General features: G+C 27.6%; 1 protein-coding gene across 1 annotated transcript; it reads left to right on the top strand.

Moving 5' to 3' along the window:
• The first annotated feature begins 397 nt into the window (after positions 1-397).
• On the top strand, positions 398-7,216 carry LOC130809789 (probable jasmonic acid carboxyl methyltransferase 2). The gene is made up of 4 exons (XM_057675591.1): positions 398-624; positions 1,255-1,668; positions 5,193-5,468; positions 6,453-7,216. Exons 1-4 carry the CDS (start codon positions 550-552, stop codon positions 6,843-6,845), a joined length of 1,158 nt encoding a protein of 385 aa, XP_057531574.1. The 5' UTR covers positions 398-549; the 3' UTR covers positions 6,846-7,216.
• Positions 7,217-17,788: the final 10,572 nt, after the last annotated feature.

Genomic DNA, 17,788 nt, shown 5'->3' with positions numbered 1-17,788 from the left:
TCTCCTTGGATCCAATATATTACGATAATTTGTTTTTCTTAGTTATGTTATATATAGTAGTCTCTATTGTACATAAACTTTAAGTATGAAATACAAATGGTATTCAAAACCTAAATTTAAACCCTGTATTACATATCTTCATTGCTTTTATTGTAGTTGTACATGTTATTTTGGAGAAATGAAAAAAAAAACTTTGTTCATTATACAAATAAAATTTTGCCAAAACTTTTTAAAATTTTCTTTCATATGTAAGTGATACCACGAAGTTTAAACCTTAAACCCGTGCCTGATAACTATCATTACATAAATTCGTCCCTTCCCTACCTATATAAAATTTGAAAGCGAGTTGTACTCTTAATTTTAGCCATACACCATCTATAAATACTCCTCTTCTAACCTCAACTATATCTTATAACTTCCAACTCATTTCTACTCCACAATACACAAAATCAGAGCTTTAATACAATCTTAAATTTTATTTTTTTCCTGCTTGCCATATATTCTCATCTCCAAAATTTGAGTATATTATTTAGAAACAATTCAGAAATAATGGATATGCTTCAAGTCTTTCACATGAACAAAGGTCAAGGGGAAGCTAGTTATGCACAGAATTGTACTGTTCAGGCAAACAATCTTAACTCTATCTCTTTCCCTTGCCTTGCCTTCTCTATATTAAATTATAACAATAAAAATAAATTTTTAGTTTAAACTTATATACTGGTCTCATCCTCAAATATATGTTTATTTTCATACTCTTTTTATTATTGATATTAAATTATGTAATAAAAATGAGCTTTAATTTAAATTTTTTATATTGGTCTCATCCTCAAACATATGACATATATTTATTTTCATACTCTTTTACACTACCACAAAATATCTTTTGTGGTATAAATGAGAATGAATTTTAGGACGAGAAAAATAATTAACATAAACAAACATAATAATAAATCTTACGATAACTCTTGTCTAAAATCGTCTTAACGTGAAAAAAGTCCATATATTCAGACTATTTTTCTAATTGATTAGTTTCATATTGTAAGTAATTACTGACTATAAATAATTATCATTTAAAATTTATGGTTGCCGACTTTAAAGTTATAAGTGACTACTTTGACAATAAATGTATATTAAACCAGTTCAATATAAATAGTTTCATCGTGAGACCATAATCCTATTAAAAATTTGTATAAACCTTATGAAATAGTTTCTTGCTTTATTTAGCTTGATTAACTTAATTTAATTTAATTTCAGAAAAAAATAATGTCCCTAGCACAATCATTTGTAGAAGAAGCCATAGAAGACTACCTAAGCAAGAACGGTTGTCCAGAAACCATGGCAATAGCTGATTTTGGTTGCTCATCAGGACCTACTGCTTTAGATGCTGTGTCTGAAATCATTGGTGTGGTCAATGCCACCTATTCCAAGACCAGCCGCCGCCATTCACCCAATTTCATGGTGTTCTTAAATGACTTACCAGGGAATGACTTTAATGGAGTGTTTGCATCACTCTCTGATTTTCAGGACAAGCTCAAAAAACAAAAGGATGATTATGATTTAGGAGGTTGTTTTATAGCAGGTCTTCCTGGAAGTTTCTATGGAAAATTGCTTCCTCCTAAAAGCTTGCACTTTGTTCACTCTTCTTCTAGCTTGCATTGGCTCTCTCAGGTTTATTATTTTAACTACATCTCATTCTTTTTGTTTTTTTTAATCCTGTTAAATTAAGCTGGGCTCATTGTAAAAAAATGGCTTGGATTGAGAGCAAATATTTAAAAGGTAAATAAAAGTTAAATTAGAAAAACAAAGTTTGTTAGATAGATGATTAAATGAATTTTATGTTAGAAATTAAAAGTGGAAGAATTAATTAGAAGGTAATAAAAAATGCAGATTATATCTATTAGTTCTCTTATTTAAGGTACAAATTTACCCTAAGAGAAGGTGGGAAAATTTTTTACATCCAAATGAGGAAAATCAATCTCTTTTTTTATTCATCATCTTTCAATTTATTCTCATTCTAGCTCTATCATAATTATTTTGATAACTTCATTTGCATCTCTAATTACCTTGTTACATTAGTTTGACTTTTTTTATCCCCTTAAATGTTTACTCTCAATCCAAGCGACTCCTAAATGTCATCATATTATCAGAAAATATAAGGTGCACATACGTAATAAGCTAAGGAGATATCATCCTATAACGCCATTCTTTACTGACTTGCCATTTTAATTTAATTTTTAATCGAACCATCGATTGGCTCTGATACTATGTCAATGAACCAATTCAATCAAAAGTTCAAACTAATAATTGCGGTGCCAAAATATGTTATATGGTCTAACAGGCCCAACGATCAGTTTCCAATAAAAAGTATGTAATCTTTACATCCCTTACATAGTGTAAAGGAATAAGAGTGAAACTAGAAATAATCAAGTGAGGTATCTTATCATTTTGGAGTAGCTAATTTGTGCACACTATTCAACTAATTACTTGAGATGGCAAAGTTTTGAATGTGACACACTTCTTTAGTTTTAAGTTTTCTTTGAATTTATTAAACTTTAAGTTTTATGTGTGTTAATTACTAATGCCTATGATTAAAGAGTTACACGAATTGTATTATATGATTCTAATTAATTCGAATTAAAATAAAATAAATCGATAGTATTTATCTTATCACAGAGTAATTGAAAAAATTCTTAGTTCGGTGTAATTAAATATATCTATTTATTTATCATCTACCTATAATTTATCTATAATTTATAACTAAAACAAAACTCACTAACATTATCATATTCTAGCAAAATGTTTCGTGTCATTTTCTTATACAAAAATTTTCCTTGAAAATCTGATGATGATTTCATCATTAATATTATCATCCGTATCATATTTATTAATATGCTTTTTGATTTCACAATTAATTGATTTTTGACTTCTTAAATTACAACATTTGATAAATTAGAAAATAAGTAGCTAGATTTATTACTCTATTTTTTTATAAGTTATTTATTAAAACTTCTCAATTTCCTTCAGTTATTACACATACATGTAAAGGTTCTTAAATGTTTATAAATTTGATGACCTGCGATTATTTGTATTCATTTAATAAAACAAATCATCAGAGTTTATTGTATATACAATAATCCAAAATAATATTGGATTTTTACTAAATAAATTTATAAAATCTCCTCAATTACTTTCTAATAAATATACATACATTGATTACTTTCGCAAATTTTATACTTTTGATGAATTAAGTTTATTTTTTACACGTATTAACATTGAATCTTTGCAAAAATTAGAAAGTAAAATATTTATAGCTTGTCTTGTATGAAACCATTTCATTATGGGTTGAGATCATATAATTAGCTCGTTTATGTAATTGATTACTTTAAAATTATAAGTAATCAATTTAACACGCTAAATGTACGTAGGACAATTCAATAAAGATGGTCTCACCATGAGAGCACTCATTCAAAAATTTGTGAAATTTTTAATAATTTTCAGCAAATAATAAAAGTTTAGTAAAAATTCATCTTTCTTTGTTAATTTTCAGAATATTTATAAAACACTAAATAGTTATCTAAAATTTCTGAAGAGTATGAATTCTATTATCCACAAAAAAACCACGTACATAACAGAAGTCACACGACACATGATGAAACATTAGAACTGAAACCAATAAGCCCAGCTAGGTCCCACTTTCAGAATATTTAAGGTCTACAAAATTTAAGTAATTGACTTAAGTAAAATTAATGTAAATTAATATTTGACACGTTTTAATTTTAGTGAATATCTTAAATATAATAGATTAATTATATCTTGCCCTTTTCAACATGTTGATTGATATAATGTTATAAATTTTTGGATCTAAGTAATGAAATGTGTGTGCATCTCATTTTCATGGCCATGGCCATTGATTAGTACGTGTAACGCAGTTTATTGTACAGAGTTTTATTAAAATTTATTTTAAACTTATTTGATTTATTGTTTCAACTACCACAACTACATGCATATTATATTACACAAGAAAACCAAGTAATAAATGGCAAAATATTATTAATGTAATTATTGGATAGATTTTATCATATATTAGTATTTTGATTTGTTTTTTCTTTAGATTGTAAGGGTCTATAAGATAAATTTAACACTGAGATCCCTATGAGACATCCCTAATCATTTCTTTATGTTAACCATTATTCTTGTTTTATTTACCCTCATTTATTAGGTATAAATTACTTTACTATTTACCCTAACCATATTCATGCTTAACTATCAATAAGTTTAATAGCTATTAATACTAGGGTTTTTTAAATTGGATACCGGATCGATTCTTATCAAGAAATTCAAATATTTAAAAATTTTGGATGGTAAAAAATGATCAGGTTTCGATCCCAAAAAATCGAATAATATCCAGTTTAATCTGGATCAGTTACTTGATATTCGATTTTTTAAAAAAAATTGAATAAATATTTGAGCTTACTTCGTTTTTTTCTTTAAGCAAACTTAGTTTTAATATTTGAACAAATTATTTTGGGAACATGGTTGATGTTTTAAAAGTCTAAATTAATTAACAGTAAATTAATTCTGCAACTTAGTTATAGTTGAGAATTGTACATATTGATAAATTCAAAAACCTAAAATTTTTTTTTAATAAAATATAAAAAACCAGATATGTGCTTTGTGAATATTCCTATTCAATTTCAGTTTAAAACCGAATATCCAATCCGAATTATCCAATTTTTAAAAATCAGATAAATTATCGGACACCAAATAATTCGATCCAGATTTTTAACACACCCTAATTAATACATTTTCCTTTAATCAATCCTTTTCACTCCATTTCCTTTTTCTTCGTCCATGCCAAACAACCCATTATAGATTTAATGTGATTTGGTATAGATTTTTTGGACCTGAGTAATGAAATCTGTTAATTTAAGTTAAGCATTACCCTTATTTTGTTTCCACTCATTTTCTTTAAAGTAATATGCAAATACTAAGATCTTAGTGTTTCCTTCACCATATTTATGCCAAAAAATTAATAAATATAACAATTATTCATATTATATCTTTTCATAATTCATCCTCCATGCCAAACGACCAATTATATTTTTATGTCTAGCTACCAAAAATATTGAATCGAATGGTTTCTAAATTCTAAACTAGCCAAAAAAAAAAACTTGTATTAAATTTATTTACAGGTTCCAGAAGAGTTAAATAGCCAAGAAAATCCAAGGTTGGTAAACAAAGGAAAGGTTTATATATCAATGACAAGCACATTTGAAGTGGTAAATGCATATAGGCAGCAATACTTAAAGGATTTCTTGGCATTCCTTAAATCACGTGCCGAAGAAATGATTTCAGGGGGTCGAATGGTTTTAACTTTAGTAGGCAGGAAATCAAGGGATCCTACTTCTGAAGAAGATGCCTTTCCTTGGGAGTTCATTGCTCAGACTCTTGCACGTATGGTTTCCGAGGTTAGTTTATTAAACCTATTTTTACAGATTAAACTCGTTCCTGGCAATTCAGAGGCCTCAACTTGGATTAACATTAATTTTTACTTTAGATTGTGCTATTTGTTTTTCATCATTTATATTATTTAATATTTTGGTAGTATATACCTTTATAATAATTATAAATATTCACATTTTAATAATGTTATTTGAGCGGAGGCCGTTACTGATTTAATATTTGTGTAATCAAGCAAGTAAATTCTCGTTTGAATTTTTAGTAATCTATGTCTTCTGTCAAATTTGTGAATTTACTAAGGTTAAGTTTGAAAACAAGTATTTTTTTTAACTACAAATTTTAATTATACAATCATAATGAAAAACACTTGATGAAAACAAGGTTTGAAAATTCATTTTTAAATTCTCAATTTTAAATATACTTTTAAAACACTTGACGAAATTGGCTCAAATCTTAATTTGATTCTTTTTGATATCTCACACACTAAATTTAAATTATACATACCAATAAAAATACTGAAAAAATGACAAATGTTATCTTTAGGAAGCCTTCACAAATGAAACTATTTTAGTGGGTGATAATTAAATACAAGTATTTACCTAATTTAGAATTTAACTTTTTCTAAAAAAAAAAATAGAGTTAAATTAGGTAAAGTATTCATATAATTTATTATAGCAGTTCTATATATCTAACCTAGAATATGATATATATTTAATTGCATGAAAAGTGATTTTTTCGACAAATAATTAAAATAAAATTAGTATTTAATTTTTGCTTTACAAAAGTCATGTATTCAAATTTAATCATGATAATATATATACTTGTATTATTCTTTAAAGTTATATTTCTATATATTTTATACTCATAAATTTGTAAATTGCACAAATTTCTATACTAATAACGTGTAATTCCTGTTGAATTTATGTGCAAAGAAACGATCTCTTAATATATTCTAATATTTCCACCCGTTTTTTTTTATTTTACTTATTTAGGGGCTAATAGAAGAAGAGAAATTGGACTCATTTAATGTACCATATTATGCACCGTGTCTTGATGAAATAAAAGAATTAGTGGAAGAAGAATCATCATTTATTGGGTATCGTTTTGAAGCCGTTGAAGTTGAATGGGATGGAGGCATGGATAATAACCTTAGCAAGAATAATGAATTTAGTTCAAATAATATTAATATAATTATGCCGCCAACAAAAGGAGAAGGAATAGCCAAGATGCATAGGGCTGTTGCTGAATCCATGCTAGAACATCATTTTGGGGTTCAATTTATGGATCCATTTTTTCTTAGGTATAGTAGGGTTTTGGATGATTACCTCAATAACAACCCTAATTCTACACACATTTCTTTGGTCATTTCTTTGATCAAAAAATAAATCAAAGGTTATTTTGATTGTTCAATTAACTACTCATTTAATTCGAATAAATTTCAAAAAAATTTTAACTTTTTGTCTACCAAATGGAAAAGTTAGAAACTTAAATTCACCTCACAAATTAAAACTTTTTTTTGTCGAAAAGTCAAAAATTCAGAGTCGCCACGATGATATTTTCTAGGCTATTTTAAACTAACTTGTGAGTTGTTGCTTTTTTTTCCCTTCGTTTAAAGTTATTGTTAATAGTTGTACTTGGATTTTGATTGAAGATTGTCTAAACTATTTTTCTTGAAAAATGAAATATGTATAATCTTTAAAATCATCATCATTATTATTAAAGGTCATACTCCCTCAGTCAAATTTGATTTGCACTTTTTATGTCACAAATTGTTGTATTAATTTTATATATAACGTAATAATATATATATATATATATATATATATATATATATATATATATATATATATATATATATATATATATATATATATATATATATATTATAACTTTTTTATGATGCATATTAAGAGATATTAAGGTTCAACATTTACTTTGAAAACTGTATAAATAAAAGTAAACGAGAAAAACAAAAAAGAATAAAAGAAGTATTATTTTTGAAATAAATTGTACTTATTAAATATTGAATATATATATATATATATATATATATATATATATATATATATATATATATATATATATATATATATATATATATATATGTGTGTGTGTGTGTGTGTGTGTATGTATATGTATATATATATATATGTGTGTGTGTGTGTGTGTGTGTGTGTGTATATATATATATATATGTATATATATATATATATGTATATATATATTATTTTTTATGATTCATATTTAGAGTGATTAAGGTTCAAATTTTACTTTGAAAACTGTATAAATAAAAAGTAAACGAGAAAAATAAAAAAGAACGGAAGAAGTATTATTTTTGAAATAAACTGTACTTATTAAACATTGAATACTAGTATAGAAACTCGTGAAATACACGAAATTTATTAGTATAAAAATGCATATAAATATAATTTTTAATGCTTTGTATTTTTTTCAGAAATAAAATGTTGAATTTTTAATGTAATTAAAAACGAATTTTTTAATTTCTTTCAATTTTTTTTAAAGAAGAGTTGTTTTATTATCTTTTATAAAAATTTATTAGATATTAAAAATAATGATGATTTAATAAATGTTTTAGATGTCATATTATTCTTTACCTAATTTAACATAGAATTTAAATATGCTAATGAATTATGTCTATTGTAAAACTTTTAATTATTTGACATATTATTTCCTAAATTAAACTGCCAATCAATAAATAACCAATAAGGTAATTATATTTGTCGGTGTTCTAATAAGTTGACATTTAAAATTTTACAACTCTTTTACTATATGATTTAGAGTTGATATTTTATTAAAGTCGAGCATAAGATCACTCCCATTGGTGTGGAAATTAAGCGGAAAATTTATTTTGGGATTTTGTATTTCATTAGTGAGTAAGGTAAAAAAAAACATTGTAAATGTTTCTAAAATATACTCAATGAGGGAAATTTTCCGCAACCCAAAATAAATAGAACCTTAACCCATATATATATATATATATATATATATATATATATATATATATATATATATATATATATATATATATATATATATAATATCCATGGTCATGAAATTTTTGCTTTATAATTAGACACCTATTTTGTTATATTTTAACATACTTAAAAATTTTTATTTTTTGAAATTCTATATAAATAAGTAGTTAGGAAGTGGTGAGAAAACTTTTTTTTCTCATTTATGAGATAACTTTTCTATGTAAAAGATTTCTATACAATAATATGATATAGATGAAAAAAAAATGTAGAGAGAGATAGGTGAAGAAATTTTTTTTTCCTTCGCCAATAGAGTGCTCTAATTGCGTTTGATAAATACTTCAATTGTCAAGCTTAATTGATCCATAAGGATCATACATCATCTACAACTATATTAAAATTATTAGTATATGGAGTATTAATATAATCAACAAGTTAAAAAAAAAGAGATTATTATTTGGAATAATATGATACTTTTTCTTATTCATTATTATTGTTGCATTTGATTTTTAAGTACTACTCAATCACTTTTAGTATGTATTTTTTAATCCGTGGTTAAAATATAGTCAATTGGGGTCATATTTGTTTATGTCTTAATGTAAATTTCATTAATATCAACTTATTATAAATTTTTCTCAAGCACAATTAGAAATATTTATAATTAAAATTGTAAACTGACAAACGTGTTAAAATCAAATGAGACGACAATAGTGAATAATAAGAATTAATAGTTGAATATATTTTTTTGGGAAATTTCACGTGGTAACCTTGAGGTTTTGGTTTTTCCACGTAGTAACCAAAACTTTTAAAAAAATCCACACAGTTACCCTGAGGTTTACCAAATTGTTCCACCGTGACCTTTTTGCACATAAAACGTTAGCAAGCGTTAATTTCGAAGCTTTTAAGGCTACTATACGCTTATTTATACGACTCATCATTTCAAATGCCATCAATTTCAACATTTCCCCAAAACATATACCCTAACTCTACCATCTTTCAACTAAATCATATTTTTTCCTCCAAATCCAAAGATGGTAGAGTTAGAATTTATGTTTCGGGAAAAAAGGTTGAAATTGATGGAATATGAAATAGTGAGTCGCATAAATAGGCGTATAACAGCCTTAAAAGCTTTGAAATTAACGTTTGCTAACGTTTTATGTGCAAAAAAGTCACGATGAAACAATTTGGTAAACCTTAGGGTTAACGCATAAATTTTAAGGTTTACCGCATGAATTTTTTAAAAGTTTTAGTTACCACATGGTAAACCCAAAACCTCAGGGTTACCACGTGAAATTTCCCATATTTTTTAAAAATAATTAGGAATTACGAATTCTTAATCATGTGCGTGTTCATGAAAAATCTATCTCCTAGATTTAAAATATCGATCAATCAAGATGAAGTATTTGTAATTTTAGTTATTTAAAAAATCCTATTTTGTTGAAGATAAAATACTCTATGGTCTAATTTGTTCTTCTCGTTTATTTTTTTTGCGCAGTTTTAAATGCAAATTCAAAAGTCAAATAATTTTAATTGTGAGTTTTTTTAAAATTCTAAAAAGTTGATATTTAAAAATTATATATTGAGACAAATCTATTAAGATTCCACATAAATATTTTTTTTCACATAGATCAATGAGAAATCATAATCAAAGTTTAACATTAAAATTGGGAAATGTTATTTGTGAATGAGATATGAAAACGAAGAGAATATATCTTTTGATGTGAAGATAAAGTCAAGTCCTACTGATTACAAAGTACTAGTATACTACTCCCTTCTATTCACTTTAAATGTCCTATTTAATTTTAGCACATTTGTCAATGCACGTTTTCAATCTTAAATCTCTTTAATTGTGCATGGATAAAAGAGTATAAAAAGTTGATGATAAAATTTACAATAAAACGAATCAAAGAAAATCTCATATAACTATGTTTTAACTTATAGATTAAGAATAATGCACATAACAAGAGAAATTGATGACTAGTGTTGAAAAATCAAATAAGACAATTAATGTGAATATACGTTGTGAGATGCTAGTAATAAGGAGACTAGAACCTAAAAGTCATCCTTATGAATCTATTCCAGGCTAATGCTTCAGTAAGTGGAAGAATGAGGTCTTGAAGTATGGAGGTCAGGAATTTCAAATTTGTGTATTAGTGGGTCTTCTTGCATAATAATGAATGTATTTCAAGCTATTTTCTTTTGAAATTAGCAAAGATAAAAATAAAAAATTTAATTATTAATTTTACAAATAAAACTCTGCTTAAATTTCATTAATTTATTGGTGCCCCGTGAAACTCTATTTTCTAAATCCACCACTGATCTTGTACATAAATCGTCAAAACTTAAACCATCTGATAATTCAAACATAGATAGTTAGCTAGACAAACAAATAAACTGAAAATCCAGAGTCCAGACATAGGTACTTAAACTAAACAAACAATTAAAATTGATAATCTAGACATAGGTCCGTAACTAAACAAGCTGAAATAATCAATTCACCAATTGGAAGTTCATTATAAAAAAAAACGGAAATAGGATGAAAAAGTTAAGCAATAAATAAAAATTGTTAAAATGTTCAATTCACCAATTGGTGAGTTTTATGGCTCCACGTGTATTTCGTGTATATTTTCGAACAAATTAGATGCACATGTTATTTGCATTGTGAAATGAGGCACTACTTTGTGGATGGATATCATTTTCAACCTTATTAGAATCTAAAAGTGGTTCCAATTTAATAGACTTGATAATAATTTTAGCCAATTAGTTTTTTTTAAGACCGACAGACAAATAGGATTATGTGAGAATTAAATTTAAATTTTTATTGAGGAAATATAATATTTTGTCTTGAATATATATTTTTCAAATTAAATTTACATTTCTCTCTAATAAAGTGGACAAACAAAAAAGAACAGATGAAGTATTTTATTCTTAATCTATAAGTTACAATATAGTCAAGTGAGATTGTATTTGATTTGTCTCAATATAATTTTTATGAATCAAATTTTTTATAATTTTTAATCATAAACAAATAGGGACATTTAGGATGAATATGTATACAAATAAACATGTAAAAATAAAATGAGACGAAGAATGAAAAAGAGGTAGTAGCATCTATATAATATTGTGAAAGAACAAAAATAAAAATACAAATGATTGATAAAGGTACACCTCACTAACTAGATTAGAGATTATTTCACCACTACTTTATATTAGAACCACAACTTGAACAAGTGAATTCTATTTCTTTGTCGATAACAAATGGCTCATAAAATGGCATTTTTTCAAAGTTCCAATCATGATAGTTAAGGTCGTTTTTCCTTTTTATTGCATTTCCTTATCGATAATAATGACTTATCAATTGCATACGGTTGCTAACGTCAATTATTTCTCCAACTTATTTTGCATTATTTAACTGAAAATAAACTAACTATTACATTGTTCATTATTCTATGGTAATTTATATAATATGGGAAAAACATAGTTACATAGGATCTTATTTTATTCTTTTCGTTGCATATTTTCATATTATCAAATTTTTATAATTATAGTGTACGTATAAAACTCTAGAGATAAACATTCCAATAAACACATTAATTTGCGTAAAAAGGTGATTGATTACAAGCAAAAAAACAGAGAAAATAAATATTTAAACATTAAAATTTCACTACAAGAAAACTTGTTTTTAGTAACAAGTTTTAGCTACGACTAAATTTTTTTCGTTGTGAAAAATATAAGTTGTTGCAAAATCCGTTGTTGTTGCTAAATAATCGTTGCCATAAAAAAAATAAATTTTCCCACCCCTTAGAATAATTTCCCGGTGTAACCCAATTTTTTGCAACAAACAATGTTGTTGCTAAAATTAAATAAATAATTCGTAACAGTATATATTGTTGCGAAAAATATTTAATTATACAGATACAATAAAGTCGTTGCAAAAAATCTTATACTAATAATTTTTTTTTTCATTTCCCTCTCAAAACAAAACCCTAATCCCTTATAATCCCATTCCCTCCCTCGAAATTTCAGAATCCATACGGCGCCCGTACCATTCCCTCACAAACCCGATTCCCTCACAAGCCCTAATCCCGCACACCGGAGGTAAGCCATTGCCGCCTGCACATCGGAGCCTCTGCTGCCTGCACGCCGGAGTTTCAGTCGCCTTCTGCACGCCGGTGCTGCCGCTATGCTGCCCTTCAGCCGCCTCTGAACCCACGACAGGTAGTTTTAATTTTTTTTTTTTGCCTTTCGTTTTCTTTAAATTTGTTGTTCTTGTTTCTTGCTGATTTCAATTTATGGGTTGTTCTTTGAATTTCTTGGGCTTTGTTGTAATTATCAGATTAATGTATGTGTATTTCATCAGTTTGAAATGTTGGGTTGTACGTATTTTCGGTCTTGGCTCTGCGAAGGAACAAGATTTCGCCTTTTTGTTGGGCTTTGTTCTAATTATAAGATTTATGTATGTGTATTTCATGATTTTGAAATGTTGGGTTGTATTTCATGACATAGATTAACCTTTTTCTTTGCCACTGAGGATTTACAATTAGATGTTGAGGGCTTAATTACTTGCGTTTTTGGGAGGGTTTATGTTTGTGTGTTTTTGGTATTGGAAATTACTTGCGTTTTTCTGGATTTACTTGCGTTTTCTAATTACTTGCGTTTTGAAATGTGAGATTCTTTCAAAGTAATGCTAAGAAAAATTGATGGAGTTACTTCAAAATTGAAGTTCTAGATGATAAGATTAAAGCAAAATTGTATTATCTTTTATTGAAATTGTATATGAATTGGAATTGTGAGCAAATGGTTCAGTCAACTTGGGCTGAAATGTTGAGAGACGGTTTGGGACCTGATCAGCGATGTTATACGATCATGATCCATGGGCGGTATGACCAAGGAAGACTTCAAGATGCAATATTGAACATTTCCTAGGCTGCATTTGATCATCTTCTGATATTGCAGGTATTCTTCTGTGAATCTTCAGTTTAGTTTAGTACTACAGGTTTTCATTTTGGTTACACTTATGTCTAATGTCTTCTATGGTCTAGTTTCTCATGTTCTGTCAACATGTGTTATATCTGTTATTTCTTACTCTTAAGAATTATAAATTTTTTCGTGAGTCATTTCGAAAGAGATCTTCTGTTCTTCATGGTTTGCTGCTCTCACATATTTACCTGTTGTGCACTTGTAGTGGTATAAGCCTGCTATTCGGGGTTTATGATCATGAAAATCGAACCTTCGATTGTTTTGTGGTGCTGTGCAACAGCTTAGCTACTGCTTCTGGCTGTTGGTGTCTGTTCAAGAAGACACACCAAACAGAAAAAAAGAAATAGGAAAAGGGAAGAAGAGAGAATACAGAGAGAAGGAAAAATAGGAATGATGACCTTATAACTTGATTACAACAATACATCCTAAGGGTTTATATAACCCCTTACAAATCAGTTAAGCAAAGGAAAGGACAATAACTAACTTCCCCGCCTCTGAGCTATAACATAATGTAACAAACATAAGAAACTACTAAAGGCACATGCTAGTCACGTGTTAAAAACTAACACTAACTACTATAACAAACTGTTACTTTCTGATACTCTGTGTAAATCCTAGATGATCCTCTGATTTTTTTGTGGAGTTAGTATATTATTGAAGAGCGCTGATGCCTAGGCATTGATTTTTTAATTATTTAACCCTAAATAAAAGTACAATGTGAACATGTAGTAAAAGTGAATTTTTTTATATTTGACCCTCATCTAGTCTTACTTTCAAAGTGTATTTTTAGTCTGCAGCTTTGAAAGAAGCTATTGATGATCTGGAATGGCCCGGATCAAGTATCAAACTAACATTACAACCAACTCCTCCTTCGGTTGCGTTCAGAAGTGAAGGCCATGGTGATCTACAGGTTAAGCTTAAAGGGTATTGAGCTCATTTGACTTTGCTTCTCTCTTGTTGATAGATGTATTTATCAGTTTTGGGCATATTTTGGGTTATTTTTTGCAGATAGACTTTATGTATTATGCAAATACTGATCTTTTAGAAGCTTTGAGCTGTGATCGTGAAGTGTCTCATCGGTACATACTAATATCCTGTAAATTCTACTCTTTGGTTTTTATTCACTATGATTCAAAGTTCTTTGATTGTATTGATAAACAGGTATAAATATAAATTCTTACAGGCAACAACTTCTAATATACCAAGTAGTGTCGTCAAAGATAACTGTGGCAGCAAGGTTACGGTTGGGAGAGGCGGAATATTGAAAGTTCAGCATCTGGTCTCCGTTGCAAGGCAATCACACCCACACATTGATTCTGCTGATTATCAGCCTCCTAGCAGGATAGCATACATTGAGTTCTTTGTCAAGCCAGAGGAGGTTGAAGACAATTGAGTCCCATTCAAGCCTTCAAAGGTGACTCCTCCCTCTTCATCATAATGCTAATGCATGCATCTTTAGACTTTTCTAGCTAAACTTATCTTGTGCAGTTACGCTTCTTCAATATATGTGCTACAAATTGAATAGTTGGGTGATTACATCAAGTAATGTAGACAAATTATAATGAACTGGCCAAGTACTTTACAATTATAGTTTTGGGCTATTAAAAATTGGTATTGATTTTCAATTTGTCTTGTGATTATAGTTTTGGGCTTATTGTCAGCTTCCAATTATAGTTTTGGGCTTATTGTCAGCGCTGTTTCAAGAACAGTATAATTATTCTGTGGTACTAATTAGTCGTATTCATTCAGGGATATCACTTGCTTGCTGGAAACTGGTATCATTTCTCACATTCCCTATACATGTAATGCTTTTGTTAGTGAATATCATGCTAAATGCTTTGCTTATTATGTCTCAACAAAAAGTGTAGGGATGGTTTGATTGTGAATATCATGCTAAATGCTTTCCCTATGAAGTACTCAATATTGGGGCTCATTTGATTCTTAATTACTAACAAAATTATTTGGTGTAGGGAAACATATCTTCATTGGAAATTTTTTGTACTCAATGACGAAGTTGGTGATAGCTACAAGCATTTTGGATGCGCGATGTTTTGGGTTATGAAGTAGCTATATGTGCACTTGTATATTTTTGGACTTTTTCAAAGTGCCTATCACTTGTAAATTTTTGCATAAAAACTTGTGTATGGTTGGAGAATTATGTTGGAAAATTGGTTATCCGATCCGTTACATGTATATGAACTACGTATATTTTTGACACACGATAATATTTGGGACGTGTGATATTTTGGGATACGAATTAATATATAATGGTAATCGTTGATATTAGTTTAGTTGGTTTTAAATTGGTTATGTCTAGTTTATTGTAGGTTGTTTCAAAAGATAAATAGTCGTTGCGAAAAATGTGTATGTTTTTTGCAACGGTAATAGTTGTTGCTAAAAACATTAATAACAAATTTTACTTCATTGTTTTCCCTACAGTAAAGTCGTTGCAAAAGATTGACTATCATGTATTGCAACAACTTGAATTGTTGTGAAAAACAGAAATTTAACAACGAAAATAGTTGTAGCTAAAAATGCAGGAAATTTGGCAACGAGCTTTTTTGTTGCTAAAAATGTTTAAAGGAATTGCAACGACATTTTTTTTGCAACAATAGATCTCGTTGCAAAAAACAGATACCTTTTGCAACCACCATAGTCGTTGTTAAAAGCTTTCGCTACGGCTGTACCCGCAACAATGTAGTTCGTTGCAAAAAACATTTTTAGCAACGAAATCAGGTTTTTAGCAACGACTTTTTCTGTTGCTAAAAATAACTTTTCTTGTAGTGTTTCATAAAAATATAGAATAAACATAATTTTAAAAATTATAACATTCTTTCTTTGTTATAAATAATAAGAGTAATAGTCATGATTAGATATATGAATAGGAGAATATTCGATGTTGGTTAAAGGAACTTTTATTGTGAATGAGCGTCGAAATTTGAACTTTTGTGTGCAATTTCTTGTTTTGTGTACATGTATAAAATTCACAAAAAAATGGAAGAAAGAAAACATGCTCTCTACCCAGTAGATTACCAAGTTGCCCGTGCTCTACTAAAAAAAATTTAAAACTAATATTATCAATATAAAATAAATATTTAAAGAACAATTTAAAACATATTGAGATTTAATTCAAAATTAAAATAGCTATTATTTATGAGTTAGTTATTTTAGTAAGTTATTAGTAACAGTGAATTAGTGAGTTATTTAACTTTTCACATTAGACACTAAGTTAGTGGCTTAGTGTTAGAAAATTAGTTATTGCATCTCCATTCAAATACCTTTGTAACTTTTAATTAATATTAAAAGAAAAAATAATGTAGTAGTTTTACGTTTATCACTCTACTCACTTTCTTTAGTTTTTCCCAACATAGTGATGTTAGAGACAATATGATCCGGGCTTGTGTGATAAAAGCAAAGAAAGGAAGAGAGATTCAAGTGCTCTATGAATAGGTAGTGGGTGAGAAGTGCATCAACAAAGGTGAAGCTTAATGAGAAGTGCATCAAAGAAAGAAAAATATGATAATAAGAAATGAACAATGGCAAAGATGGTCATGGATAAAAATTTGTTAAAAAAATTTGGGTGATAATGTGCACAGTAAAAAAAAGTGTTCTAAAGAATCTATATATCGTTGGTGATAACGTGCATCAACATAATTATAATGATGATGAGATGTGCATCAATGAAGATTAGAGAGAAGTGCTCCATTGATGATTGGTGATAATGTGCATCAATAAAGTATGAAGAGAAGCGCATCGTGGTATGAAGAGAAGTACTTCACAAATAATGAAGATATATGCTCCATGAAAATAAAAGAAAGTTTTGAATCAAGCGGGAGTGTTGAGATTTAATTCAAAATCAAAATATCTATTATTTAAGAGTTTGTTATTTTAGTAAGTTACTAAATAATGCTCGTGCGATGCACGATTTTTTTAAATTTTTCGACATAAATTACATTAATTTATAAATTACGTTGTAGACAATTTCACGTATAAAGTATTACAGGTATTAATGACACAATTTAAAATCAAATCTAACAGAAAAAAAATGTAAAATTATTATATAAAAGTTTAAATGAAAAAATAGGCTTTGTCATGAAAAATATAATTGAATTATATAAAAAATAGTCACAACCTGAATCATTTTAGAATTAAACATTGCATTTAAGTAATTATATAAATAACAAAAAAAATTCTAATAAAAGTATATATTATATTTTACCATCTCAAAATATTGGATACACTAAATAATATTCATTTAATAGCTAAAATAAAAAAGATTTTATAAGTAATTGAAACAAAGAAATAATATATATGATTTTCTATAACATTAAATGATATAAATAATAAAGTCAAAG

Source organism: Amaranthus tricolor, chromosome 4, assembly GCF_026212465.1.
Source record: "Amaranthus tricolor cultivar Red isolate AtriRed21 chromosome 4, ASM2621246v1, whole genome shotgun sequence".
NCBI lineage: Eukaryota > Viridiplantae > Streptophyta > Magnoliopsida > Caryophyllales > Amaranthaceae > Amaranthus > Amaranthus tricolor.
The sequence above is the reverse complement of the archived record's forward strand: the minus strand, read 5'-3'. Positions and strand labels throughout refer to the sequence as shown.